The 27,621-nt window shown below is 42.5% G+C and overlaps 1 protein-coding gene across 2 annotated transcripts in view; it reads left to right on the plus strand.

Annotated features, from left to right (window-relative positions):
• ST8SIA4 (ST8 alpha-N-acetyl-neuraminide alpha-2,8-sialyltransferase 4) overlaps positions 1-27,621 on the plus strand; it is an 87,961-nt gene that overhangs the window by 32,838 nt on the left and 27,502 nt on the right. For both annotated transcript variants that reach the window (XR_014503087.1, XM_083404263.1), the window contains exon 4: positions 2,813-3,106. Coding sequence is in view for 1 of the 2 variants with exons in the window: in XM_083404263.1 (XP_083260389.1) it covers positions 2,813-3,106 (294 nt within the window). In the remaining variant the exon portion in view is untranslated. The remainder of the gene's footprint in view (positions 1-2,812; positions 3,107-27,621) is intronic.

Genomic DNA, 27,621 nt, shown 5'->3' on the forward strand with positions numbered 1-27,621 from the left:
CAGTTTATGTAGTTTGAATGTCTGCCACCTTCTTCATATTCCACCTTAACACTCTTTCAAGATGACTTTACATCATCCAGCTTTTCTTCTCCATCCCTTTGCATTGTTTATTTTGCCTGCTGAGTTCTTACAGAAGTGCACTTAAGATATGTATCTGCCTCTAACCCTCCAATATCTAAAATATACTGAAATTTTCTGCTCTGGAGAGAAGCGGCAACATAGAACCCTTATCCTTTTTTCTAACTATGTTTGACAGTAGCTACAGGAGCTCCCAATTTTTGTTTCTGTTTCATTTAGTTGCAATGCAATTTTTTTTAAAAGCATCACTGATTTTCCCATTGTGCAACACTGATGTTAGCTAAAATAGTGGAATCTTTCTAAAGTTCTTTTGCTGCCATTGTTTCCTGGTTGCTCACAGACTGCATTTTAAATCCTTCCATAAACATATTAATGGAAGGTTCTGCAACAAAGGTATCAGTAGCATTGCAGTCTTTCGCAGGAAGTGATGAATCACTGATACTCTTGCTGTTCATATTTATAGTCATGCACCTGCTTCCTTGAGTCAATATGCAGTCTGAAGAATGGCACTTATTTCAGATATGTGCTCATGGTGGAATGGACCATGCTGCAAATGGCTGAAATATTTACAGGAGTGTTTTGTAAGATGAAGTGTTTTTTGAAATAGAAGGAGAGGTGGCTAGATTATCACAACAACTGAGATTTTTAAATAACAAAGCTGCCCAGAGATTATTTTGAGCAGTTGCAAAGGAAAGCTTTTCTTCCTTCTACCTTCTGAGTAAAAGAGACATTAATTTAGATGGGGAAAGTAAAGATTAGGGTGTAATCTTATTTACAGTAGGTGATTGGGTATGATGATCTAAGCCTTCCAGTATTCTTCAGCTTATACTTGGCATTTAGGTAACTGCGGCCTGGTAGTCGTTTAAGACTTGTGGACATGTATTTTTTATTATAATTACTGAAAACGTATGTGGAGATTTGCGGGTTGTACTTTAGTTGTACTAAAGTAACCATGGTGGGTCCAGGATGCCAGGGGGATTGCCGCCTCTTGTACCAGCCTACCCACTTCCCTAATATGAGATGGAGAGGCCCTTATCTGTGTCCCATCTAGGATGAAAGCGTGGTTGGTGGTGGCATGGGATAGAGCCCTTTTAGTGTCTCCCACCATCATTGTGGAACTGTCAGGGTTCAGCCCTTCCCAGCCCTTAAACCTGAGGTCTCCTCAGAAGAGGAGCAGAGGATATGTTGAACCAGGTAGGAACTTCAGAGCTGCATCAAGCATGGATGGACTAGCTGGATGCAAGGCTACTTGAGAACCTGAGAAAGTACCTGCTCAGATCAGGGCTGGCTGAGAGCTGGTAAGGGGCAGAGCTTCCAGATCCTGTAGAAGCTCCCAGTCTGAGATGATTCATTGTGGAGGCAATAGTTCTTATTCAAACTCCATCCTGCCTGACCTGGGGAATATGGACAGGGCACTTTGCCTTGAGAAGACTAGATGTACCCCAGTTACCTATGGCTTTTTAAAATGGCAATTATTTTTCTAAACCTGAATCCAATCCTTAGCAGGAGACTTGCAGGACAGACAGCCAAATCATATGGAGAGGCTATTGTCCCTACTTCCTATAGGAAGCAATAAGCTCAGCCCCTCAGTAGCCTTTGCTATTGATGTCAGCCTGTGACCCCTGTTCCTATGTAGTGGTGCCTAGAGTTATACTAGGTGACCAGTATAATAAGTTTGCTATGTCCTCACGCCTGCCTTTGCTTACAAATGGCAACACATTTGGGATTTTAAAATAGAAAGCTGCCACTTATACAATGGCATTTGAGGTTTTATGGAATATTTGACAGCATTTTACAATGTTCAAATAATAAGCAGTCAGTTTTTGTCAACTAAGTAGCATGGCAACCATTTTTTAAAAATATACATGTTTTTACAGATAAATATATGAGCAGGGCTGCCTTACAGTTTGAAATACCAGCCGTGGAATGATTAATTTGACGGTTCTTATGACAGCATTCTTATCAGTGCATCCTGATGGCAACTGTCGAAAGGGTGTAAGAGTGAGTGAGTGAGTGAGTGAGTGAGAGAGTGTGTGCTGGGATGAATCCTTCTATTCCAGTCTGTGTCAGATCTGCCTGTGCTCATCCATAAACCCATTCTGTCCATTTCTGAATTAATGTATGGAATCTGCAGGGGAATGTGGGTTTTAAACATGTTTTGACACTTTTTGAAGCCAAGATCTGTGTTGCAAAACTTGGAGAAGTGCAAAACCCCTAGGATAATTGTGTGATGATTTACACATTAGTCTGGGAGGTGTTGATCAGGTTAGTCCGCATTGGAATTCAGAGAAATCAAATTCCTCTAGAACCCTTTGTGGTACATTAAGAGTAAATGAACACTGTGTTAATTTCAAGAGCACTGGTTAGTTCCTTACAGCCTAACTATAAAACATTCTTCAGAAGTTCATTGCATTCATCGAAATGGTGCTTATCTTCTAGGGAACGTACTTTAAATCAGTGGCCCATTCATTCAGCAGGTACGCTGTTCTTCGTCTTGCTTAAGTGCATCATAAAGTAAGAGGTCCTTGTTGATTTCAGTGGGATTTAAGATGCTTCTGGATTTCACCCAATATTTTTTAGATGGTTAGATGCCACACAGTGCTTTGTGAAAGCATGTGGGACGCCACAGCCGTGCACGTTCATTTTCAGCCTTTATTTCACGCACACCTTTTTATCTGAGTTAATGTTTCATATTTATTATTTTATTTTTTTCCATTAATCTCTTCCTCTTCAGGTGCAATCTAGCTCCCGTGGTGGAGTATGCTGCCGATGTGGGGACTAAATCAGATTTTATTACCATGAACCCATCAGTTGTACAAAGAGCATTTGGAGGCTTTCGGAATGAGAGTGACAGAGAGAAATTTGTGCATAGGCTATCCATGCTGAATGACAGTGTCCTTTGGATCCCTGCTTTCATGGTCAAAGGCGGAGAGAAGCATGTGGAGTGGGTTAATGCATTAATCCTTAAGAATAAATTGAAAGTGCGAACTGCCTATCCATCACTGAGACTTATTCATGCTGTCAGAGGGTAAGTGTCTGGAAAAGACTGGCCTGTCCTTGGCACAATAGAACTCATAAGTAAAATTTTCACTAGAGTGAAAGAATAGCACTGGAAAGGTTTATGATAATTCTGTTCTTACCACAATGGAGTATGCTTTCGATAAAGTCATGCTTGTTTGCCTGAAAACGTTTCTCACTCATTTAGTCCAGGCAGAGGCAAACATTGGCAATGATTTGATTTGGTGACCTCCCTTTCCTCTTTTTATGGGACAGAGCCACTTTATGAGGAATTATTTGAAACCTTCTAATTTATAACAGAACCAGCTAATCCCAATATTAAACACTCTTATTTGAAAGTTGTGTTTCTGTCCTCCAGCTGTATGCGTTAAATTTCTTTTTCTGAAACAGGCCTTTAGTAGCCATCCAAGAAAATGGATAAGCTTAACAGGCCAGACATGGAATACCTCTTCGTGATTTGATTTTCTCTCAATCCTTGTTGTACCTCTTTTTAAATCCTCCCCAAAAGTTTCTGTGTCAATTTAGAAAATATAGACAAAGTTGCTATTCTAATTTCAGCTTACCTGATTGTGTAAAAATCATGTCTAGCTCCTATTGCCCTAGTTCCTCTGTTTATGCATTAAGAATTGCATTAGTCACTTTGTCACAAAAGTCGAATTCTTGTCTGTTGTGATGTATTAAGTCTTCCTTAGAGACACTTTTATTTCTTCATTGTGCTGCATTGCTGTGCTGTGTGTTTTCCTGTTTCGCTTTTTCCTCTTTTCTTTTTTAAAAAATGGTATCATAGCATATTTGTGGCTAGAATTAGCAGGTTTTTCAGTCCATTAAGCATTGCTTGCTTATTAAATGGGAGATACCCTGTGGATTGAAGATGCTTTATGAAATGATAGGATTTTCATACTGAACTTGCTGTCAGTATATGTGCCCTATGCAAATTTAACTGTCAGGTATGTAGTGGGTTGGATGCAGAGAAATGCATGCATAAGAAACTGGAAGAAGCAAACTTTAATACCCCTCCTCCCTGGCAGAAAACCTCCCCCATGAGCTGTGGCACAGGGGTCTGAGAGAGCAGAGAATATCTGAAAACAGAGGTTGCCCTCAGCCATTTTTTTTCATAACCCCTCTTTTTCCTCTCAGCCCACTGCTTTATCCCATCCAGCAATGTCTGCTGATCCCCTGGGAAGCCTTCTCCAAGAGCTTCTGGTGGAGGAGGTCCTATTAAGCACACATTTCTCTGGATCCAACAGAATATTCTCTTCACTGATAGAACGTTTGAATATTAATCTAATCCAGGCGGTGATCATATTGTGCAGGGGGGTTCCATTTCCAGTCCCTGTGCATGTCGGGTGTGTTCATAATCCTGCCCCATTCCACCCCCATTCTGCCCTCTTCCGAGTCCAAAATAACTCACGTGTCGGCGATCACATGTCAATTGGATGCACCTGAAATGTTCACCACTTGTATAAAAAGGTAAAGGGACCCCTGACCATTAGGTCCAGTCATGACCGACTCTGGGGTTGTGGCACTCATCTCGCTTTACAGCTTCCGGGTCATGTGGCCAGCGTGACTAAGCCGCTTCTGGCGAACGAGAGCAGCACACCAAAATGCTGTTTACCTTCCCACTGGAGCGGTACCTATTTATCTACTTGCACTTCGAGTTTTTGAACTGCTAGGTTGACAGGAGCAGGGACCAAGCAACGGGAGCTCACCCCGTTGCGGGGATTCGAACCGCTGACCTTCTGATCGGCAAGTCCTAGGCTCTGTGGTTTAACCCACAGCACCACCCGCATCCCGTCACCGTTTGTATAGATCAGCTTTTGAATCTCATTCAAAACATTGTATCAATTTGGAGATTGACTTGGCTCTGCCACCACAGTTAGAAGCTTCCACATGCCCATTGCTGGATACGGCAGGACAGGAGAGTGTTCTTGGGCTGGAGTCCTGCTTGCAGGTTTTCCATAAGAATCTGGGTGGCTGCTATGAGAGAGGATCCTGGACTAGAATGGCCATTGGCCTGATCCAACGGGCTCTTCAATGTACCCCATTAAAACCATTTTAAATATGTACCAGAAGGTTTTGTCCATTTTGCAAGTGAACCTGATATTGTTATGATGGGGCTCTTTCTTATGTCCGCATACGTTCACAAGTCATTTCAAAATTTTAAGTATATTACACAAGCACAGCTATCAATCAAATGAGCAATCTTTTTGGGAAAAAATAGCTCTAATGCAGTAAATGGTTTTTTTTTTTTAAAAAATGAAATAATCTAGAAACAAATCAAGCATACATTAACTTCCACAGAGAACTCTCCTTTCAGCTTTTCCGTCATCTTCCCCAGTCTATACTTACCCACAAGCAAACAAACAAAACCCTTCATATTTTTCCTGTGAGAGTATCGATAGAAGTTCAACTTCTTTCTGCTCGGATAGGGATTGAGCGTGGGAGAAGGATTTGATTCAATTCTCATTTAAAGGTAAATCTGCTTAATTTCCAAAACATTGCATGAACTGAAATACAGCCATCCTTTGAAATGGCTGTACAGTGTCTACAAAAATGCCTATGTGAGGCAAAAAAATATGCAAAAAAATGCATATATTCATGAAAATGACATACCAGAATGCATTCTATCTGGAGAAGTAGCTTTGCAAAAATGTGTGGATTTGGAGAAATTTGCACTAATTAATTTTCATGGCAGCTGACATGGAAATGGGGAGAACTGAACAAAAGATTAGAGAAATGAGCAACTTAGAGAAACCACAATTGACAGATTCTCTCATCCCTGTTCTTGATAACACATGCTGGCAATATTTGCATTATACTTACACCCAAGGAAAGACTGCACTCAGAAGCAGAGAGTAGAGCCAAACATCTGAATGCCTTTTCCAATTGTTCTCTGTGTGACTTTTCTCACAAGTAGTTGAAAGGATTCAAATGCAGGCCCTATTTTAATAGGCTGGGGTTTTTAACTCAGCTGTAATGTTTAAGCCAGTCTTTTAAATTCAACTTTCCCCATCTTCAGATCTTCCCAAGAAGAAAAACTGTGACATTCCACGCAGCAGCATGAATGATCATTTCACTCTAGCATCTGAACATTTTTCAGCAGCACTTTTCTGGGGCCCTTGCTCCCCATAGCTTTGTTGATTACTCTGTTAAATAAGCTCATACCACCTGTTAGTTACAGAGGTAGAGAGTTGCCACCATTATACCTGGTAGGACTCCTGTGGAGCTGCACAAAAATTGAGACAAAAAACCAGAAATGAAACAGTTGCAGGGTTTGGGGTTTTTTTTAAAGTCTGGTTCAAAGATGCAGTGATGGAAGAAAGCTATACATTAAATTCTGTATGTCATGCAGGTATTTTGTTTGCTGTTGGATTGTTAGGGGAGAATTTAAGACCATCAGAGCCATTTATGGAGGGTGGGAATACATCAAACAACAAAGCAGACAGGCTTTCAGAATTAAAAATCAGGATTAAAAACTAAAAAGCAAAGATCTTTTCCTCCTTCTGAAAGGAAAGGAAATCTGAAGTTCTATGATTCTATAATTCTTGGGAGAGTCATGGTGTTCCATTGGAACAGGTCCTGCACTTGCTTCAATTTCAGTTGTGAAGGGACCATAGGGGGCCATTTGAGGATGGTCTTAATTCAGAGATGCTTGCAAAGTTTCATGAGCCAGGTTTAGGGAAGTCTTTTAAAGGTAAAGGTAAAGGTACCCCTGCCCGTACGGGCCAGTCTTGACAGACTCTAGGGTTGTGCGCCCATCTCACTCAAAGAGGCCAAGGGCCAGCGCTGTCCAAAGACACTTCCGGGTCACGTGGCCAGCGTGACATCGCTGCTCTGGCGAGCCAGAGCCGCACACGGAAACGCCATTTACCTTCCCGCTAGTAAGCGGTCCCTATTTATCTACTTGCACCCAGGGGTGCTTTCGAACTGCTAGGTTGGCAGGCGCTGGGACTGAACAGCGGGAGCGCACCCCGCCGCGGGGATTCGAACCTCCGACCTTTCGATCGGCAAGCCCTAGGCACTGAGGCTTTAACCCACAGCGCCACCCGCGTCCCAATTAGGGAAGTCTTTTAAGAACTCATAAAAAGCATGCTCCAAAGGCAAGGGGAGCTTTACTGACATTATTCTGTTTGGATGAAAATCCATAGCAGAAAAGATGGGCCAGCTTCCCTGGCTGACAAATGCTTTCCATGGCCAGAAGAGAATTGTCTCCTGGCTGAGCAAAGCTTTATCAGCCAGCCATCATGGCAGCAAAAGATCCAGTTGAAAATAGTTTTGGCATGCTGAATATTCGGCTGCCAGAACCTCTACCAGCCACTTACTTCATTACTGTTTAATGTGATGGAACAAGGTTGCTCCATCCCATTAAATATTACCAGAATCAAGAAGTACAGGGGAATTAGAGAGAGTAGGGAAGCCAAACCTTCATGAAGGGCCTGCATAGGTTGGTGTTACTATCCCATTTTTGGGCTTGTGTCCCTGCCCCTCTTTTTCCCAGCCTTCTCTGATGTACTGAGTTCGCTAATTAAGTGTTTATGCCACCAGATGAACCCACAAAGACCTATATTTTCCTAGCTAAGCAGAGGGAAAGTGTCTCTTTAACTTCTTGTTTAAAAGCAGTGATGGAGCACACCAGCAGAGCTCATCTGGCAGGCCTGCTTGGGTATCTGTTAAACCCTGTCGTTGCCATCTCCCTGCCCCAGTTCTGTCCATGTAAGTTGTAGCAATGCCTTTGTGAGGAGTGCAGTCCCACATCTTTGCCCCATCACACCAGCTGCTGCTGAAAAGTAGGCCTTTTCTGATATGGTGCTATAGGAAAAGAATGCAGCGACTAGAAAAACTGAGAAACCTGCTGGCTCTGATTGGGAACAATTCTTTTTTTTTGTATTATTTTTTATTCATTTTACAATACAAAAATATAAAAAACACATAACACAATTTTTCACAAATACATTTTTTGGAGTTCCCTCAGCTCTTCTGCAAATCCTCCGTTTTAGTCCTCCTTCCGCGTTTCTTAATCTAATATTGCCTATTATTAAAAACCTCCTCCCTATTATTCCCTTTTTTACAATATTTCTGATATTATTTTCACAGAGCCTCTTGCAAACCTACAAACGTTAATTGTTCATCGCAAATACTTTTCAAATAGTCTACAAATTTACTCCAGTCTTCAGTGAATCTGTGGTCTCGTAGGCCTCGGATCCTTCCTCTTAGTTTATCAAGTTCTGCGTATTCCATTAACTTCATTCTCCATTCTTCCATCGACGGTAATTCTTCTTGTTTCCATTTTTGGGCTAGCAGTATTCTTGCCACTGTTACTGCGTATAGAAAAAGCTTGTAGTCTTTTCTGTTTATTTCATTTCCTACCATTCCTAACAAAAATGCTTCTGATTGGGAACAATTCATGGAGTTGATACTACAGTTGGGTATAAATGATGCTGGGCCAACATGGCTTTGGTTGAAGCAGTTCCCTTTTCCTAATTGGACATATTTAGTATTTTTAGTGTCATATTTAGCAGAGTGTACAACAGGACTTTTCAGAAATAATGTTGCCTAGAAGAAAATATATGAGTATTATGTGGTTGTTAAAATTTAGAAAAATGTAATATTTTAAATGAAATTGTACATTTTGTGTGTGTGTGTGTGTGTGTGTGTGTGTGTGTGTGTATCCTCTTCTCTTGCTATGGAAACCTTTAACAACAACAACAACAACCTTTATAATTGATCTGCACTCATCCGTAAGAGCTTAGAAGTGCAAAACATATTAAGCTATGCTGACTTTAAGGAATATTTAAATCAAATGATATTATATGAGTCTTGGATTCTTGGGTACCACACTTTCTGTGGGCAGAACGGTAAGAACAAACTGGAAAGTACTACATACATATTGCCCTGACCACAAAAATAATGGAACTTAAAAATTGTATGGCCTAGGGGAAACTGTTTAAGAAAATGTTGCACATCCCTATTCATTTGTTAAGCCTTTCCTCTCCCCATTGGAAGAAAGTAGGAGAGAGAGAGAGAGAGAGAGAGAAGCAGAGTGTGTGTGTGTGTGTGTGTGCGCTTCATGCTGGGTTGAGAATTTCCTCTGGGATGCAATGCCTGAACAGGCACAGTGTTGTGTTGTATTCTATTACGAATCAAGCCTCGTATGCACTTAATATGATCTGTGCACGTCAAAGCAATCTTGCTCTTCCGACAAAAGGGAGTGATATTGTTGTCGGCTTCAGCTGCTATTGAGCACAGCAAGATCTTGAAAACATGAGCCATTAAGTTACTATCTAATAAGCAAATTATGGCAAATTAAGGAATGCAAATTTAGCAGAGGCATAAGAAAAGAGTACAATGGGGAACTGAAGATTGCTGCTAGGCAGTGTGTGTGTGTGTAAGAGTCAGGAAATAGCAACATACTCACTGAGGCCTTGCCTTTTAATCGAAGAAGGGAGGAAGCTGTGAAAAAGCTTCTTATAATGTTCCCATTAGATAATACCAGTTATCACTGGCTGCGCAACAACACCAAGAGGAGATAATGTGGGTGCTACTGTTGAAACTAACGGCGTTCCGTGTGCTGCACTGGCTCGCCAGATGCGGCTTTGTCACGCTGGCCACGTAACCCAGAAGTGTCTTCAGACAGCGCTGGCCCCCGGCCTCTTAAGTGAGATGGGTGCACAACCCTAGAGTCTGGCAAGACTGGCCCGTATGGGCAGGGGTACCTTTACTGTTGAAACACAGATGAATTTGATTTGTGGGAAATACGAACCTATGGAAGTTAGTCTAATGTATATACTCTTAGACCACCCATCACCATGCCCAGTTAGTAGATGGCTCTGCGTACTATGGGAGGAAGGAGGTGCAGATAAGACTAGAAGAGCCATAGCTCCATGGTAGAGTGCACACTTTGCATTCAGAAAGCCCCCAGCTTCTTCCGTTAAAGCAGGAGTGGCTAATATTGCTGTATCCCAACTCACAACATTCCCAGACAGCATGGCCAGTAGTAGGCATTACTGTTGCTTTTCCAAAGCCATCACTTCACCATTGGAGGCAGTGTTAGAAACTGAGATCTGAAAGGCTAGGAGCTAAATGGGACCTTAAACCTAGGTTGCACGTAAAGGCCACAATCCAGCCCACCCCCCTGTGAAAGACACAATGACACATGATTTAAGTTTAAACGTTAATGGGCAAAATTTGGCCACAACTTTATTGATTACAGAATGTGAGCTGTGTTGGCTTAGGCATTGGCATCCAAACTATAACTGACTCCTGCCCACCTTGCAGGGAGACTGGTAAGGGTAACCACCCAAAGAGGGAGCTCAGTCGATGGCAATCAATTTGAGCTCTACCCTGGGGCTCCCGGTGGGACGTGGCATGGACCTCACCCCTCTGTGGGCTTCAGATGAAATCCAGACCCCTGGATTCCTTTAACGGAATACCCTTCATCATGGAGGGACAGGTGATGGCTGCACCTCCCCTCCCCCCCCCACACACTAATCCAATGCCTAACTCCCACACGAGCCACTCGCTCACCGCCAATACCTCACACCTGCCAGATATGAAAGCTAGGAGCTAATGGCACCTTAAACCTAAATTATGGGCGCAACAACAGAATGTCTAGGCACATTATTTATAACAAGAATACAAAGCGGAAAATGAATGAACTGCAACTAAATATTCTGTTCATTTTTCACATGGTCTAGTCCTTCCCCTGCCCACTCCCCTAATATTCTTAAGAGGGTCTCTCCTCCAGTCTTCAGAGAGTAGCTGGAAGTGGGGATGCAGAAAAAGGTCCTCCTTTCCTACCACTCTGCAGTTATAATCTGAAATCTTAGGCGCAGTACTGCGCCCAGAGCTCAGAAACTGCTTGCGCTAATGAAATTTCCTGTTGCAAAATGCACCTAGAATACTGGCAGTTTTGAACACTGATTGGAGGTGCTTAATCCATAAACCATGGGAGCTGTCCCATAGCAAAGGTACTAGCATATTTATAGACAGTCTTGCATATTTATAGACAGCATTGGGGAGATGTTGGTGATGCTGGGACACCTTGGGTCTGTTCTTCCTACAAATCAAAAGCACTCTAGTCTTACCTCGTTGATCGCTGAAGGGATGAAGTTTAGGCTTTGGGAAAACAAATCCCCTCATGCCTGCATGCCTGCTTTGGGCATGGTCACAGCTGCCACTACCTCTTCCAGCCCAGGCTTTGTGGAAGAGGGTTTCCAACTGAATGACTGGTAATGTCACTTGCCTGCTCAAGCTTAAGAAAACCCTGAGCTAGATAATAGTTGAAGTAGTGGTATAGCAGTGCCTGCTGGATCTCTGTGTTTGTGGCACAGTGGAAAAGGAACACAGGGCTGCTCTGCAAATGACCGAGTAGTAAAGCAAACAAAGGGAGCAAAAGGATGGGTGATTAACAAAGCGGAGAGTCTATGCCAGCTGGAAAATGCGTGAAGCCCCTCATTGGGTAAAAGTTGGGTAAAAGAACAAAGGCCTGTGGCAGAGTTCCAGGACTGCAGTTTGTCCTTGGAAAAATGTTAAGTCAGTTTGGAGTAAGCTCAGCAGTTTATAATTTTATGGAGAGAAATAAAGATGTAAGATTGCTGCAGTTTAAACATCAAGTGGCCACGCCCCAATGATGCAGGTGGCATCCCTCCGCACTCCAGCTGGGTTACTAGGTGGTCCGGGATGTCCTCCCACAACACTGCCCCCCAGGGAAGGGGAGCAGACATGTAAGATTGATTTGCTTAAACTAGAATATGTAGCCATAATCGAAGGAAACCATGGAAGGATGGATGGGAAGTCAATTAATTGTATTTTCCCCCTCCTTTTTTGTGCTTATTTCTTTCTTTGTTTTTTCTTTCTGTATTTACCAATCAATAAATTTAAGTTATAGCATTAAAAAAAGGATTGCAGTTTTCCCTGGTGTGCTCTAGAGGAAAGGTTAGAAGTTAACCTGTGAGCAGGAGAGCAGGGCAGACTGCTAGGCAACAGACAGGACTGTGCCTATGGGAAAAGCGAGACCTTCTTGGAGTGTAAAACTGGGAGCCCTTCCATCCTAGGTTCAGGCTGTGTACAGTGGTACCTCGGGTTAAGAACTTAATTTGTTCCGGAGGTCCGTTCTTAACCTGAAACTGTTCTTAACCTGGGGTACCACTTTAGCTAATGGGGCCTTGTGCCGCTGCCGTGCGATTTCTGTGCTCATCCTGAGGTAAAGTTCTTAACCCAAGGCACTATTTCTTGGTTAGTGGAGTCTGTAACTTGAAGCGTCTGTAACCAGAAGTGTCTGTATCCCGAGGTACCACTGTATATGTGCAAATAAACCATATATCATAAAGATACCACATTTGTGTGCCATTTCCAAAGGAAACATGAACCCCTGAGCAAATGCCTGGAACTCTCTGGAATCAGACACTGCAGTGGAGATTGTGGGTGGCATGTAACAATATATAGTAGACTGTACAGTACTTAGATTAAAAAAAATAATTAAGCAGTATATAAATGCTTTTGAATGCATACATACATATATACATCCACTCCCGGTGCTGTAGATCACATCACCAAGTGTAGGCTAAGAGGCAGGCTAGCAGTATTATCACCTATGGCCCAAAGATCAGGAAAGTCCTTGAATATTGAAGGAACTTGTCTCCAATACCACCAAGATAGCAGGTGGGTAATCATATCATTTCTAATGACGTCCTGATGATACAACAATTGCCACTTTAGTAGCAATGTTGTGCTAACATGTAAGACATACCCTCATAAATTAATATATTTTATCTGGAAGGTAAAGGAAAGCTTCCCTTTTTAACATTTGCAAACAGTTTATTTCATTCTGATCCATATTAGCAGCCAGGCACTGCCTTGTGTTTTATTTAAAACAGGAACATTTGCATAGAGCATCCATTTACAAAGAGTGTTGTTGTTTTTTAATTAGATTTTAATGATGAGGCTGTTAGTCAGCAAAGTCACAGAGGCTGTTATGGCACTTTTTAATACATAGAAATGAATCCAGTGTCATATTTTTTAAAAATAATAATAATGCAGGAATCTTTCTTTTTAAGCTCTACCAGAGGCACATCATTAGGAACATCTCCTCAAGTAGCAACCTGAACTCAAATCGATATAATCTGAGTAGGGAACACATAAACAGGACCGTATTATATTTAATAGCCTAAGTGAGTCCATTAAACTGTTTTGGAGTAAAGGAATATTTATCTCCGATAGTAACATGTCCCTTTGTGCCTGCCTAACAGGCTCTGTTTTACCTTCTGAAAAACACAACTGCTCAGTAGATACTCTGGAAAAGAAAAGAATTCTTTTTTCACCCTGTCTTTATATAACATTTTATTATGAGTTCTATCTCTAAAAACTGCCTGAACACACACAATTGAATTGTTTATTATTTATATCACAGTAATGTCAAAGTTTCCAGCTGAGCATATGGCCCCATTGTTCTACTTTTTGTAGAAAATACAGCTCAGGATATTAGTGGCATGCAGTCAAAGCATGAAAATTTCAATGTCAGCAACCTTTTATATTCAGATTATTTTGCATCCGCTTCTGTATCTAGAGCTCTCTGGTGTGACCTTGAGTTGACTTACTGTAGCTTGAAGTTTGGAGCCCTTTTTTGGCTGAAAAGTGATATACAAATAAATTGGAAAAATAATTTATTTGATTTGATTTGATTTCATCAATTCTTGATACTATCACATGCTGGAGCATACAGTATCATTAAAACAACCAGAAAAATCTGTTCAAACAAATAACAAATCAAATAAAGCATGTGAAATTGGTAAAGATATATAACATTTAAAATAAAAAAATACATAATGAAACATCAATTTACAGCTTAAACATCAGGTGCCCTCCATAAAAGCTGTCACCAAAAGGCAAGTCAGGCTGACTCTAGCCTTTCTGCAATGAGGAGGGAATTCTGCAACCAAGGGGCCACCATGGAAAAGAACCTGTTTTATGTTGCTGCACCATGATATATTTTAATAGTAAATGTTTATCTGAAACAATCTCTTTGTTTAACTTTAAGTTATGTACCTTTCTTGATTAGAAAGATCAATAGTTTATGCCCAGTAAACTATTTTGCAGACAAATAAACACAGTTTCTTGTAACTATTGTACTGCAATAAATGCTGTGTGTTCATTCCTTTTTTTGGGGGCATCAGAGCTGTGCTCTAGATAACTGCGCAACGTATTTGTGCATTGTTTCTAAATAGTTTTTGCAAAATTTTGTTACATAATTGTGGGTACATTGTTGAAAACATAATTGGGATAATCAGTGCACTGCAGTGTTCATTAACAGTTGAAAGCAGTTGCTGAAAGGTGACATTAAAATTATTACTTTCTGCATCTAGACTTCAGTGTCAGGTTAATTGCAAAGTCATTCCAGTTTCCAGGATAGAAATGTAACAGTGAAACATAAGAGGAATTTGATGGATGTTTTTAGGGACATGAAATGCATTGCAGCCAGACTTCCTTGAATGTAGATCTGCTAGCCAAATTCAGTGGAAAGAACATAACATATATGTATAGTAGTATCCCTTAATACTCCACAGCTTTCCATAACGAGACAGCTTGCCTTGAGCCAGGGATCTCAGACACAGTGGTGTAGTGTGGATTGCTGGCACCCGGGGCAGGGCAAGTGTTGCTCCCATTGGTGAACTGGGCAGCTGTGGTAGGGGTGCACGTTGGGGTGGTGGTGCATGGAGTCCGCACAGAGTGGAGCCCGCCTCCAACAGGCTCCTCGCCCGCTGCCTCCACCCACCCACCCACTAGACCAACCTTTCTGCCACTGCTCTTCAGCTGCTAGAGCTCTGTGCCTGCCGTGGGAGCACTCAATTTTGCACCCTCAAAAATGTGTGCCCAGGGCCTTGGCTTCCCCATGCCACACCTCTGTTCACACAGCCACAGGTCACTGAGGCTTCAGAGTCTCAGTACCACTAATGTGCCCTGTATAGTCCTGCTATTTGGCAAGACACGAGATAATTCTGTAAGGGCAAACATGTATCCTTTTGTTACATGAGAATATTCTGTGTCCTTTTGTCTGCCACCTATACTTGGCCAGGGGCGAGGGACTTCCTTGCATGCCTTATTTTAAACGGAGGAACCCATGATGTTTGTTTGTTTTTATAATTTCGCCTTCAGCAATCTACGAGGACCCTTTGGGACATTCCTACTCATTCCTTTATACAAGGAACTGCACAAAGAGTATCCTGTTCTCTCCCCCCCCCCCACTACATTTCCAACTCTAGTTTGTGAAAGACAATAGTCTTTCCGTACTTCTATGCCTCCGTACTTCTTACCAAATGCTGGGAATAATTTAATTGAGTATGTGCTCAGGAAGACGATGGCTATTTATGATTAATTTTCCAGGGATTTTTCTTTTTTCTTTTTTTGGCAAAACGTCAGTTAACAGCTGCGCTACAAATCACCCATCTGAGGAAGTTTAGCTGCCCCGTTTTTACATAGGTCTTTGTAAGTTCTAACTAAAAAAGAATCCCGTTCTTTGACTGTGTATAAGAGGTACGTCATTGCCATCAACTCTCTGTTTTGCTTAATTTGTTTATTTGGATAGTTCATTTATGTCCCATCTTTTCTAGAAGGAGCTCAAAGTGGTGTAGATGGTTCTTCCCCCTCCTCATTTAATCCCTCATTTAATCCACAGCAACGCTGTGAGGCCTGCCAACCTAGCAGTTCGAAAGCACCCCCAGGTGTAAGTAGATAAATAGGGACCGCTTACTAGCGGGAAGGTAAACGGCGTTTCCGTGTGCGGCTCTGGCTCGCCAGAGCAGCGATGTCACACTGGCCACGTGACCCGGAAGTGCCTGCGGACAGCGCTGGCCCCCGGCCTCTTGAGTGAGATGGGCGCACAACCCTAGAGTCTGTCAAGACTGGCCCGTACGGGCAGGGGTACCTTTACCTTTAACGCTGTGAGGTTGGCTAGGCTGAGAGGCAGTGACTGGTCCAAAGTGGCCCAGTGAGCTTCATGGTTGACCAGGGATTTGAACCATTGCCTCCCAGGTCCCACCCTGACACTCTAACCATTGTACCACACTGGCTCCCATTCTATTCCATTGTTTCTTTCTTCCAAGGCAGAGGGTGTCTTTAGGAATATGGCTGTGGGGAGATATTTAAAGACTGGTCTCTAATCCACCCTCTTATTTTTTTGTGTGCTGGGCTTTCCAGCCTCCTGGTACCCACTCTTAGCCAGATCTGTCACTTTGCAGACATCTGGGAACACAGGATTATTCTTGTGCTGCAGTCTTAATGCCAGACTTAAAGCAGTTAAACCACCCTTCTTCTCCTTTCCCCCCTCCAGTAATGTACATGTTTGGAGGCATCAAGCAAAATAGACAATTCAGAAAGGAAGAGGTACAATTCCTTTTCTCTCATCTAACTGCCTTGGTGGAAAGGTGGGATACATACATATATACATACATGCCTATCTATCTGATGGTTCCTTGCGAAGCTGGTCCTAAGATTAAATTTAAAGTTAAGATGCAGACACATATTGATGAAGGACCTTCTTCTCGAGATGTTTTTCCACACCATCCCCAGAGGCGAAACCCTCTCTTTTTCCGAAAGACAATCTCCGGTGGCCATGTATCCCACAAAACAAGTCAGGTATGAGGTTGATGACTGAGCATCATGTAAATTTTGGCCAGCTGGTTTTTGAAGTTGTGCTCTGGAGAGAGGGTGTTAATTGCTGCAGGCAAATGAGATCAGGAAAGGACACCCAATAGAGTCTGCTACAGAATTGCTGATACATATTGAGCTTTTAAGCTGTTTATCACTTGGGCGAAAAAATGCACAGGAGATGAAGGTAGAGTAGGTGTGAGACCTTGAGACAACTTCACTATTTCCTGGAATATGAGGTCAGTGCGAGCAGGTGAAAGATGACTTAAGAGCTGTTTCTTTGTTAGTCCTACGCACATGTAGAATACATATGAAGGGAGGAGTGGGACCACACTCTTTGGCTTTGAATTTGGCTCCAGCACATTCAGTGGAATGTCAGACATGAGACCCTAGCCTGTGTGCATAAGGTCTCCTTTCTGGCATTCTTCTTGCAGACATCAGCAGTAGGAAGACTGCACACGAATGCACAGGTGGAAACAACATCCTGTCCCTCCTCCTTATAGAACTTAAAACATGGCTGCCATCTCTTTCACACTGAGCTCCATAGAACAGCATTTCACCCAGTCCAGGCACAAGATTAGGCACATGGTCGGTTCTCTCACTGAAATATTTCAATTGAATATATTGATTAAAAAACCAGGTTTCAAAAGCAAAAACTATCAATGACAAACCAGCCCCATCTCCAAGCAGTGAGACATTTCAGGGATTTGGGTTTCCATGGAATGAAGGCCACTGGAGAGTGTGGTGTCTTTTCGATATGCGATTTTTATTTACACTGATATACAACCAGAGCATAAAAGGGAAGAGCTTACAGCATTATCACTTTAACATATCTTGCTCATTGGGTCTCTAGGAAGGCCCCTTCCCCTGAAAATTATAGCAAGTTAAAGGTAAAGGGACCCCTGACCATTAGGTCCAGTCGTGACCAACTCTGGGGTTGTGGTGCTCATCTCGCTTTATTGGCCGAGGGAGCCGGCATACAGCTTCCTGGTCATGTGGCCAGCATGACTAAGCCGCTTCTGGTGAGCCAGAGCAGCACACGGAAACACTGTTTACCTTCCCGCCAGAGCGGTGCCTATTTATCTACTTGCACTTTTGACGTGCTTTCGAACTGCTAGGTTGGCAGGAGCTGGGACTGAGCAACAGGAGCTCACCCTGTCGTGGGGATTCGAACCACCGAACTTTGTGATCGGCAAGTCCTAGGCTCTGTGGTTTAACCCACAGCGCGGGCGTCCCTGAACTTTTGCCGTGTGTATTCCCAACTCCTGTCATTCTCCTGCTAGACAGATATGGCATCCAGCCAGGTCAGTGCTGTGGGGAGGTCTATCTGCTCCTTCTGAAGGTCTCTCTAGCTAGTTGTTTCTATGGCAACACACCTGCACCTGACTAACTGTTTAAAAGGCTATCAGCAAATAAAATGGTTTGACTACTTCAGGAGTTCCTTCTACCATAACCTATGATATTGCAGATGCAAAACTTATTGTCATGTTCTTATGTAGAAGAAAACAACTTCTTTCCATTGTACCTTTCTATCTGCATTAGAACAAAGATACATTAATTAAAACAAGAATTAAGACTTTCCAAAGGGAAAGACAAATTAGTGTATACTGGTAAATGTATTAATAGCTACCTTAAGCATTTTGTGCTCACTGACCAAAATAGAAATGGATAACCAAGTACTGCCTTCTGTTTTGAGTTTCAGGTTAAGATACTTTCATTCCTCTACCTTGAATTTTCAGCGAGCCGTGAAATAATTTTTGTTCTGCTTGTGCAGAGTTGTTGTGCTCATGTGTAAGTTGAAGATGGCATAGCATGTAAGGTAGAGATTCACACCAACAAAGATTATGGACATACGGATGTTGCTGGATCATAACTGCTACCACCTCAGGCCTTGCAAACTGGGGCTGATTAGGAGCTGGAGCCCACAACATCTAGAGGAAACCAACTTGGCAATAGTTGGAATACAGCATCAATTGTGGTGGCTACGAGGGACAAGAATGGGGGTGGGGAGGGCGGAGGCAGGACATACTTTTTGATGACAGCTGCAGAAAACTGATAATCCAGCTTCTTGCGTTTTCCTTTCACCTTTGAAAATTTCATATCGGGCTCCGAAAGTGTAGTGTTGGTTACTAAATAAATATCCTTCAATATTTCCTCTCTGTCTCCTGTTGTGGAGTGTTTCTCCATTGATTTTGTTGAAGATCAGGCTGTGAGTCTGATTAAGTAGAACGGTAGTGCTTGACATCCTGTAGTGAATTTGGCACCTTACTATTAGTTTTCTTTTTTAAAAAAATGACCTCAAAGTTTGCTTTCTAAATACTTGAGAGAAGTTCAGTGACAAAGCTCTCTTCTTCCAGGCAGTTGCTAAGAGGAGCATGTGACATACCCCAGGTGACGGCCCACCCTGTATTTAGCCGTTTAAGAGACAAGCGAAGTGTGCAAGCCGAAAGCCATTTTGGTGCTCCTTAGTGAACTGTAGGGTTCTGAGTGATACCTTGGTGCCTGATGGGGAAAAAACACCAGTTCCTCCTGGCCTTGCAAGCATGCTTGACTTCCTGACTGAGATAGTAACCAGGTAACCAAGGCCTTAGCTCAGAATGTGGGGTGGGCGGGCGACAGAGAGAAAAGGTTTTAAGGTCTGAGACTAGAGGAGGAAACATACATGTGTACTGTGCCTGCCTGCAATCTAGTTGTCAGATTTTATCAGAAAACGGAAATTAATTATATTTGCAGGGAGGATGAGCCAAATTGAGAAAAAAATGGTACAGGGCTTAGTACGCTGAAAAGCATAATGGAAAAACTGATAACAATACCATATACAGTGCAATCCAGATTCAGCTAGGGGCCGTAAATGTACGCACCTGTAAGGTAAAAGGACCCCTGGACGGTTAAGTCCAGTCAAAGGCGACTATGGGATGCGGTGCTCATCTCGCTTCAGGCCGAGGGAGCTGGCGTTTGTCCACAGACAGCTTTCCGGGTCATGTGGCCAGCAGGACTAAACTGCTTCTTGCGGAACAGGGCAATGGGGCAACGGGACACCGTGACGGAAACCAGAACGCATGGAAATGCCATTTACCTTCCCACCGGAGTGGTACCTATTTATCTACTTGCACTGGCGTGCTTTTGAACTGCTAGTTTGGCAGGAGGTAGGACAGAGCAATGGGAGCTCACCCCATCACACAGATTTGAACTACCGATCTTCCAATTGATCAGCCCAAGAGGCTCAGTGGTTTACACACCTGTATCCCAAGCTGGATAGGAGATCAAGCTCTGCTTGCACAATTGCCCACCTTTATCCTCAGCTGGAACAGAATTTTTGTGACCGTGTAAAAGTTGGACTCACCCAAAGAATTTTTCATCACTGCGTGGATACATTGTTCACTGCGTGGATACATTGTTTATAAGCCTTTAAAATAAATAAATGTAGAAATAAATTGCCAGAAATAAATTGCTGTTGATACTGGACTATACACATACTATCCTGGCAGCTTTGTGACGGATTCCCAAGTTTAAGTTCTATGCTTTCATGATAATTGATACTTCCTTTGTTTGCTTAAAGGGTTATCTTTTATATTAATGCACTGTGGTTCTTCTGGCTGGCAATTGTGCCCAGGCAGCAGTGGGATACACAACGGTAAAATCAATAGCTTTTATATCTGATTAATCTAACCTGTTTAAAACCTAAGCATCTGTAAATGGATATTTGATACGATAGGGCTTTGAAAAGGATGTTTTGCATTACATTGATTGAAGGGGAAAGAGGTCAGAGTTTAGCGGCATGATAAATTAATATTAAATATGTGATTTTATCAGGAATACAAACCACAGTTGATTCATAGCAGTGTGCCTGAAGAAGAGAATCCTGGGTAGAATTTAAGCCCCAGAGTTCTATCATTGCTTTGCAATTATATTGAAGCAGTGAGCATTTCTCAGGTCTCATGCTGTCTATAATTCAGAACCCTAAATGTTTACAGGCCTCCCATTGCTGACAGAGATGATGACTACCCTTTCCTGCAATGAAAAGTCTGACTTGCAGATGCAGGACTAAATTGGTGGGTTGCAATTTCTGTCATTGGTGTGCCCAGTGGTTTTTTTCATACAGCCATACCTCTTGTTACGTTTGCTTCCTGTTACGTTTTTTCTGGTTGCGTCCCGTGGTGACCCGGAAGTACCGGAATGGGTTAATTCTGAGTTTGGCCGCTCACGCATGCGCAAAATTATGTCACGCACATGTGCAGAAGCGGTGAATCGTAACCTGTGCGTGCACAGACGTGCCGCTGCGGGTTGCGTTCCTTTCATGAGGTACCACTATATAGATAAATGTTTAGGGGTACTCTCATTTTTCTACTCATATTGAAATACCGCCCCTCAATGAGGCCAAACTTAGATTCACAAAATGTTTAGTGGTCTGCGTCCCCCCCAGAAAAAAGCACTGGGTGTGCCTGTATTCTATGTTTGCTTTAACTAATAAAGCTGGTGGAAAATAGAATGGGGACCAACCTCAGGGAAAAAAGACTTGATTTAGTGCTTTTGTGCCTGTTCCCTTCAGGAGGCAGGTGGGAAATTGCACACTAGAGTGTTTCTTTCGTGTCAAAACCTTCCTGGCTGAATCGTTGGCACATTTGGAAGAAGAGCATTAGCTTAACTTTTCCTCTGAAATGCGAGTTTTCTAAACAGCAGTTCATTCATTGGTAACCTCAAGCCTTGATGACTTTAACAGGTTTTATGCGGAGCGGCCCTTGTATCCGATCCAGAAGCTGCAACTGGTACAAAATGCAGCAACCAGGTTGCTCACAGGAGCAGATTGCCAGCACCATGTTATTCCACTGCTGAGAGAGCAGCACTGGACCAGGATCAAGGCACATGTGTGAATTCACAAAAGCCCTAAACAACTCAGGCCCAAAATACTATAAGGAACAAGGAACACCTGATCCCTTATGTTCCACCTTGATCACCGGGATCCTCTGATGGGGCACTTCTGGTGGTTCCCCATACCCCTGAGGTTTGGTTGGCCTCTGTTAGGGACCATACCATTAGGGTTGCTGGCCCTGCCCTACGAAACTCCCAAACCCTCCAACTTTTGTCTTCTGATGAAAATAAAGCAGTCCTTAATAATAATAATAATAATAATAATAATAATAATAATAATAATAATACCCCACCCATCTGACTGACTCACTCTGGGCAGCTTTCAACATATATAAAAACATAATACATCATTAAACATTAAAAAAGAAACACTTTCCTATACAGGGCTGCTTTCAGATGTTTTCTAAAGGTTGTACAGTGGACACTCGGGTTGTGAACGTGATCCGTGCGGGATGCACATTTGCAACCCGCAGCGGCACGTCTGCACATGCGTGAGTTGCAATTCGGCACTTCTGCGCATGCACAAAGCATAATTTAGCACATCTGCGCATGCGCGACCGCTGAAACCCAGAAGTAACCTATTCCAGTATTTCTGGGTTTTGGCAGTCTGTAACCCGAAAAAACGCAACCTGAAGTGGCTGTAACCCGAGGTATGACTGTATAGTTACATATCTCCTTAACTTAGGGTTCGCATAACTCCATGCCCTCCAAAATTTATCCGATCAAAATAGGGATGTTCTATGGAAAAGCGGGACATACCAGGATCAAATCAGGAACTGGAACAGCTTCTGTAAATCTGGGACTATTCCTGAAAAATAGGGACACTTGGAGGGTCTGAACTCCCTACTTGTAGAGGTTCTTTGGGAATTGTCCCTGCCTTCTTTTGAAAACTATTGTGTAGACAGGTATTTGGAATATGATTTCTTTTTCTTTTTAATTGACCATTATTTACTGGTGTTTTATTGATGCTTGTATTTATGTTTTTGCTCTTGCTTCTACTGGTTTTATTACCTGTATGTTGTGTACTGCCTTCTTGTACTGGTATGAAAGCGCAGATTATCAATACTTCGATGAACAAGTCAATTCAGGGAAATTTTCATGAGGGGAAGTATTCAGAAATGCGATTCCCATATATGCATATCCCCCTCAAATAATGCAACCCCAAGAAAGTTCTTTTGCACTTAATATATGTGTATGTTATACCATTTTTAGAGCAACACTGGTAGTTGTGTGTGGGACCCATTATTTTTTTAAATTTTTTTTGGATAAGTTCCTTTATTATTTTTAAGGCCCTTAACATCTTGGGTCCAGGACACCACTCCAAACAACAGTTTGGCTATAAGCCTAGGACTTCCATCAACCACGTCTGTCAGGGAACTGCCATCAGTGCCGGAGGGAGAGAGCAAGATCCAGAGGGATTCCAGAGAGCGTCACGGGATTGGGAGAGGCAGCCCATCTTCTGGGGAAGAGAATCAGTATAGCACCAGTGGAGAAGGGGGGCAGATGGGGGAAGCGGCGAGGCGGTCCCATGACTCCTTGCCGGGGACCAGCGGGGAGAGTAGGGATCCTCCGCTGCCTACGCCCTCCTTGCGCAGAAGGCTTTCGCGCAGAGAGAGTAGGAGGAGACTAGGCATCAAAGAGCTTGTTTGCTGGAAGAAGTTTAAGAAACGCCCACTGACGGATTCTGCCAGCGATTGAGACAGCCACGGGTGAGTGGCTGTCCGGACAGAAAAGGTTCACTCAGGCAACCCAGCCAGGTGTTTGCACCGGCTTACGCACGAGCAGCCCCTAGAACCATTACAACGTCTAATGATTTTCAGCCTTCATCACTTAGTCTTCCATTTCATTATTTTCACTATTACTTTTAATAGTCCATAACTTAAAATCCATTCTCCTAATTTTCCCCCTGCAACATTTCATATAGTTCTCCTTACAAAACTTCTTGTAATCCTACAAGCGTAGTCAATTGATTACAATTGTTTCTCAAATAGTTCACATATTTGCTCCAATCTTTCAAGAATTTCTGGTCCGCTGGTTTCAAATTCTCCCTGTCAGCTTATCCAGTTCTGCATAGTCCTTTAATTTCATCTGCCACTCCTCTTTCATCGGTAGTTCTTCCTGCTTCCATTTCTGTGCCAATAATACTCTTGCTGCTGTTGTCGCATATAAAAACAGTTTGTTATCTTGTCTATTAATATCCTTGCCTACAAGTAGAAATGCTTCTGGATTATTATTTTTTATAAATGTCGATTTCAACATCTTTTTCATCTCATTATATATCATTTCCCAGAAGCTTTTCACCTTCTTACATTCCCACCACAAATGATAGAAAGTACCTTTTTTCCCCTTACATTTCCAACATTTATTACTTGTTTTGTACATTTTAGCTAATTTCACTGGTGTAATGCACCATCTGTACATCATTTTCATCACATTTTCTTTCAAAGCATTGCATGCTGTAAATTTTATTCCTTCTTTTCACAATTTCTCCCAGTCTTTTAACTGTATATTATAACCAAAATCTTTGGCCCAGTGTATCATGACCGACTTTACTTCTTCATCTTTCAAGTACCAACTTTTCAAATGCCATTTGTATTTGTCCGGCACCACATATGTCGGGGCTATCATTTCCTCTTTTGTGTTAGCGTTCCAGTGCACAATGTGAACTTCCCTGTAATGTGTTTGTGCATGCCTGTGTGTGTGTAAAACAGTCCTTGATGGAGAGCTGAATGAGACAAGCTTTGTGTTTCTTAGGAACATTGGATACCCACATTGTACTCGTGAGTGCCTCATGTTTTCAGAGCAAATAATCGGTTGAAAGAGGCTTGAGAGATATTTGTGTAATACTTGCCTTTCATTTAGCGTTTATGCTTCCAAAGAGATTGGCCGCATGCTTGTTAGTTCCACAACTCTTAACTCAGCTGAATTACAGCACTGACACCCTGAAAACTAGACAGAGCACTAGTCTTTTAACATCTGGCAATTGTGATTTAGATTGGTAGTTCAAACAAGCCTGGAGGTCCCTGATGTGTGTTTATCTACTTCAAAATCACAAGTCTGTGCCGTTTACAGGCTCTGACCTCAGATCTGCAACCTAGCAGTATGGATTGATTGAGGTGTTGCAGTCGAGCAAAGGTGTGTGGTACTGTTCTGTTATACTTTGCAATAATGTGTTCAGTCAGCAGGGTACATATATATGCAAGAAACTTAAACTCCCACCATACATATGGCGTGGTGCCACTCTGCAGCTTTTCTTTTCCTCAAAAGGCAAATTTGTCCACAGCAGTTCCAGCATTCACTTAATCCTTTGGGTAATTGTACCCAGCAATTGTACTCAATTGTTGTATTCTTAGCAACAGAGGGTGTCCATGTTAGCAAATCACTCCTCCGTTGCTAACATTGTGGCTGGTGTAACATGTCTGTGTTCCCTGAGCTGGGAAAGTTCTGAGGACAGAAGTTACGTTACGTCTTATCTCTTCCGTCATGTTGTGCTGTTGCACTCTTTCTTTCTCTCGCCCTCTCTGTTGCTGAAGAAGAGAGCAGACGCCATTATGATTTGTTCTGTAAATATCGTAGAATAAATCCTTAGGATGCTCACATTCACACTTCCAGTCATTGCTGCTATCTCTGCTGATTAATAGCGTGCACAGGATCAGCCGATCTGTGTCACTGGGTGAAGATTGATGGCCATCCTGGGGGAGCGCAACACCGCAGGACTCGCAGAGAGGTTTGTCTCATACTGGGGGCTGCAGGTGCCCCCAGCTTCTCTGGACAGTCCATGGAGGGCAAGTGGGGGTAGTCCCTATGGAATTTCCTCCCACAAGAGGCAGTGATGGTCACCTACTTAAGATGGTGCAGGAGGGTTTTGACACCCACCCACCCCGTGTTCCCAGAGCTGCACCATTCCATAATTGCTGCCACCACCTAGAATGGCAAGCAGCCCCCCCCCTTATTTTGAAAAACCAGGCTGTTGATAGAGCAATTATCATCTATTTCATAAGAAATCTGTCAATGTATGTTGCAAAAAGGATGTTTCTGTATTCAAGCATGCGATGACGATTTATTTATCTATATAAAATTGCCTGGAAATATGATGAAAGGTTAATTTATGACATCGACCTTTGCAGAAACAAGTTTCTGAATAGTTGATCAACCCACCTCCTTTCCTAATGCATTGATGATAGAATGGCACCACTTTATTTAAGCTTTACTTAAGTAATTTAAATTTCATTTGAACACTCCTGCCAGCTGTACTGCAAGAATCTAGAGAGCATACAGTATATGCTGTTTGGCATTGGTACACAATGGCAAATCATATGGCAGGAGGCTGATTGAACTATCTCTTGCCTGCAGATGTTCTTAAAGAAGCCGATATGCTTTAAAGAAATATGAAACTCTCCCCCCCCCAAAAAAAACATATTCTTAGAAGGCAACTTTGTTTTGAAATACTTCAAAGGGCCTCCTTAAAACCCACTGTGATGTTCTCACAAACTAATGGAAGTTCTTTATGAAAGTAAAGTTTTACCTTGTTTGTTTTGTTTTGTTACACAAGCATCACTTCTTGGCAAGAGCAGAGTATATTTTCGTATAGAGAGCGAGTCCATTGTGCATAAAGAAATGCATACAGTGTACTGGTAAGAACTGTGCTCTCATTTTTTTAATATTTTTGTACGGAGAACTGCAAAGCAAAGATAAGTGGGTTTGGCACTCATGCCACCCAGAAGTCGCAATACATTTAGCCTAACAACAATGGCACTGAGTTTCTATGCATGAAGTTATAGTAAATTGATGGGTAGCTTAATTTTTGTGTGTGCACACACATACAGTTGTGTGTGTGTGTGTGTGTGTGTGTGTTATATTCTACAATATAATATTGGCATGAACCAGTTTCTAACCTACTCTCAAAATTTATTCCCGTGCCTACTGCCATCAAAGTCTCTTCCCTAACTTAACAATAATCCTAGTATTCTCAGAGGGACAGTCACAATACATTTATCAAAGCAGGAGAACTTCAGAAAAGCAGTGACTACTGAAGGCTTGGGCGGGTGTGCAGATAATGAGGAGTGACAAAATTCCAGGCACAGAGAGCATTCTGGTATGGCTTGAGGCACTGAGCCATGCTTGAAGCTCCAAAGGCATTTCTGAAAAGCTGTGTTCTGCAAACATAACTGCTCTGAGGGAGCAGCAAGAACTCAGAGTGGCCTTGGACATTAATGATATTATCTATTAAAGGCATGTTATAAGCACTTGCCTCCCTTTAAATGTTAATATTTGAAAATGCACAAAGTGTGGCTTGGTCATTAATGTCTGAAGCCACTGAAACCAGATGAGTTTCACAGCGTTTTCAGGGGAATTCACTTGTTGAAGCACTTGCAAAGATAGGCAGAACAGCTTCAAACGAATCCATCGTTCTCAAGGCATTCAAAGGCCTATTTGAGTACTAGCACTTCACACAGTTACCGTTGTGTGAAGGAGAGAGCAGGGCTTCGCTTGCTGCCCCCTCCCTTGTCATAAAAGTCCTCACCAATATGCCCACCACATTCCACATGTTGCGGGGGGAATCTACATTTTTGGGCTTTCAAACCTTTTGGGGAACCTACGTACAGAAAACACGCTCGCCTATTCAGGCCTAGCCCAACCCATGTGGGTCGGGAGAGTGATGTGGTTATGGGATGGAAAAGGCAGTCTTGCTCTCTGCATGATGTAATAATGTTTGCACATTGCTTTACACGTGAACATGAGACTCCACACAAGTCCAAGTGAATTTTGCAAATGACTGTACCCATGTTGTCGTTTTAAATCAACACTGCTACTTGAGCCCTCAAACTGAGGGCACTTCTGGACTCACGTTGTACGTGCTTGGATTTGATCATCTGCAATGTTGGTGTATGAAGCAATAATGTCTGAAATCGAAAGTATGACTATTCTTAAAATGCTTTATTAGTTCTAGTAAGAAGAATGTGCAGTGCACGTGATGAAGCTTGTGGGTAATGAAATGTTATGGGTAATCACATT

This window comes from Podarcis tiliguerta, assembly GCF_965153285.1.
Source record: "Podarcis tiliguerta genome assembly, chromosome: 11".
Classification (NCBI taxonomy): Eukaryota; Metazoa; Chordata; class Lepidosauria; order Squamata; family Lacertidae; genus Podarcis; species Podarcis tiliguerta.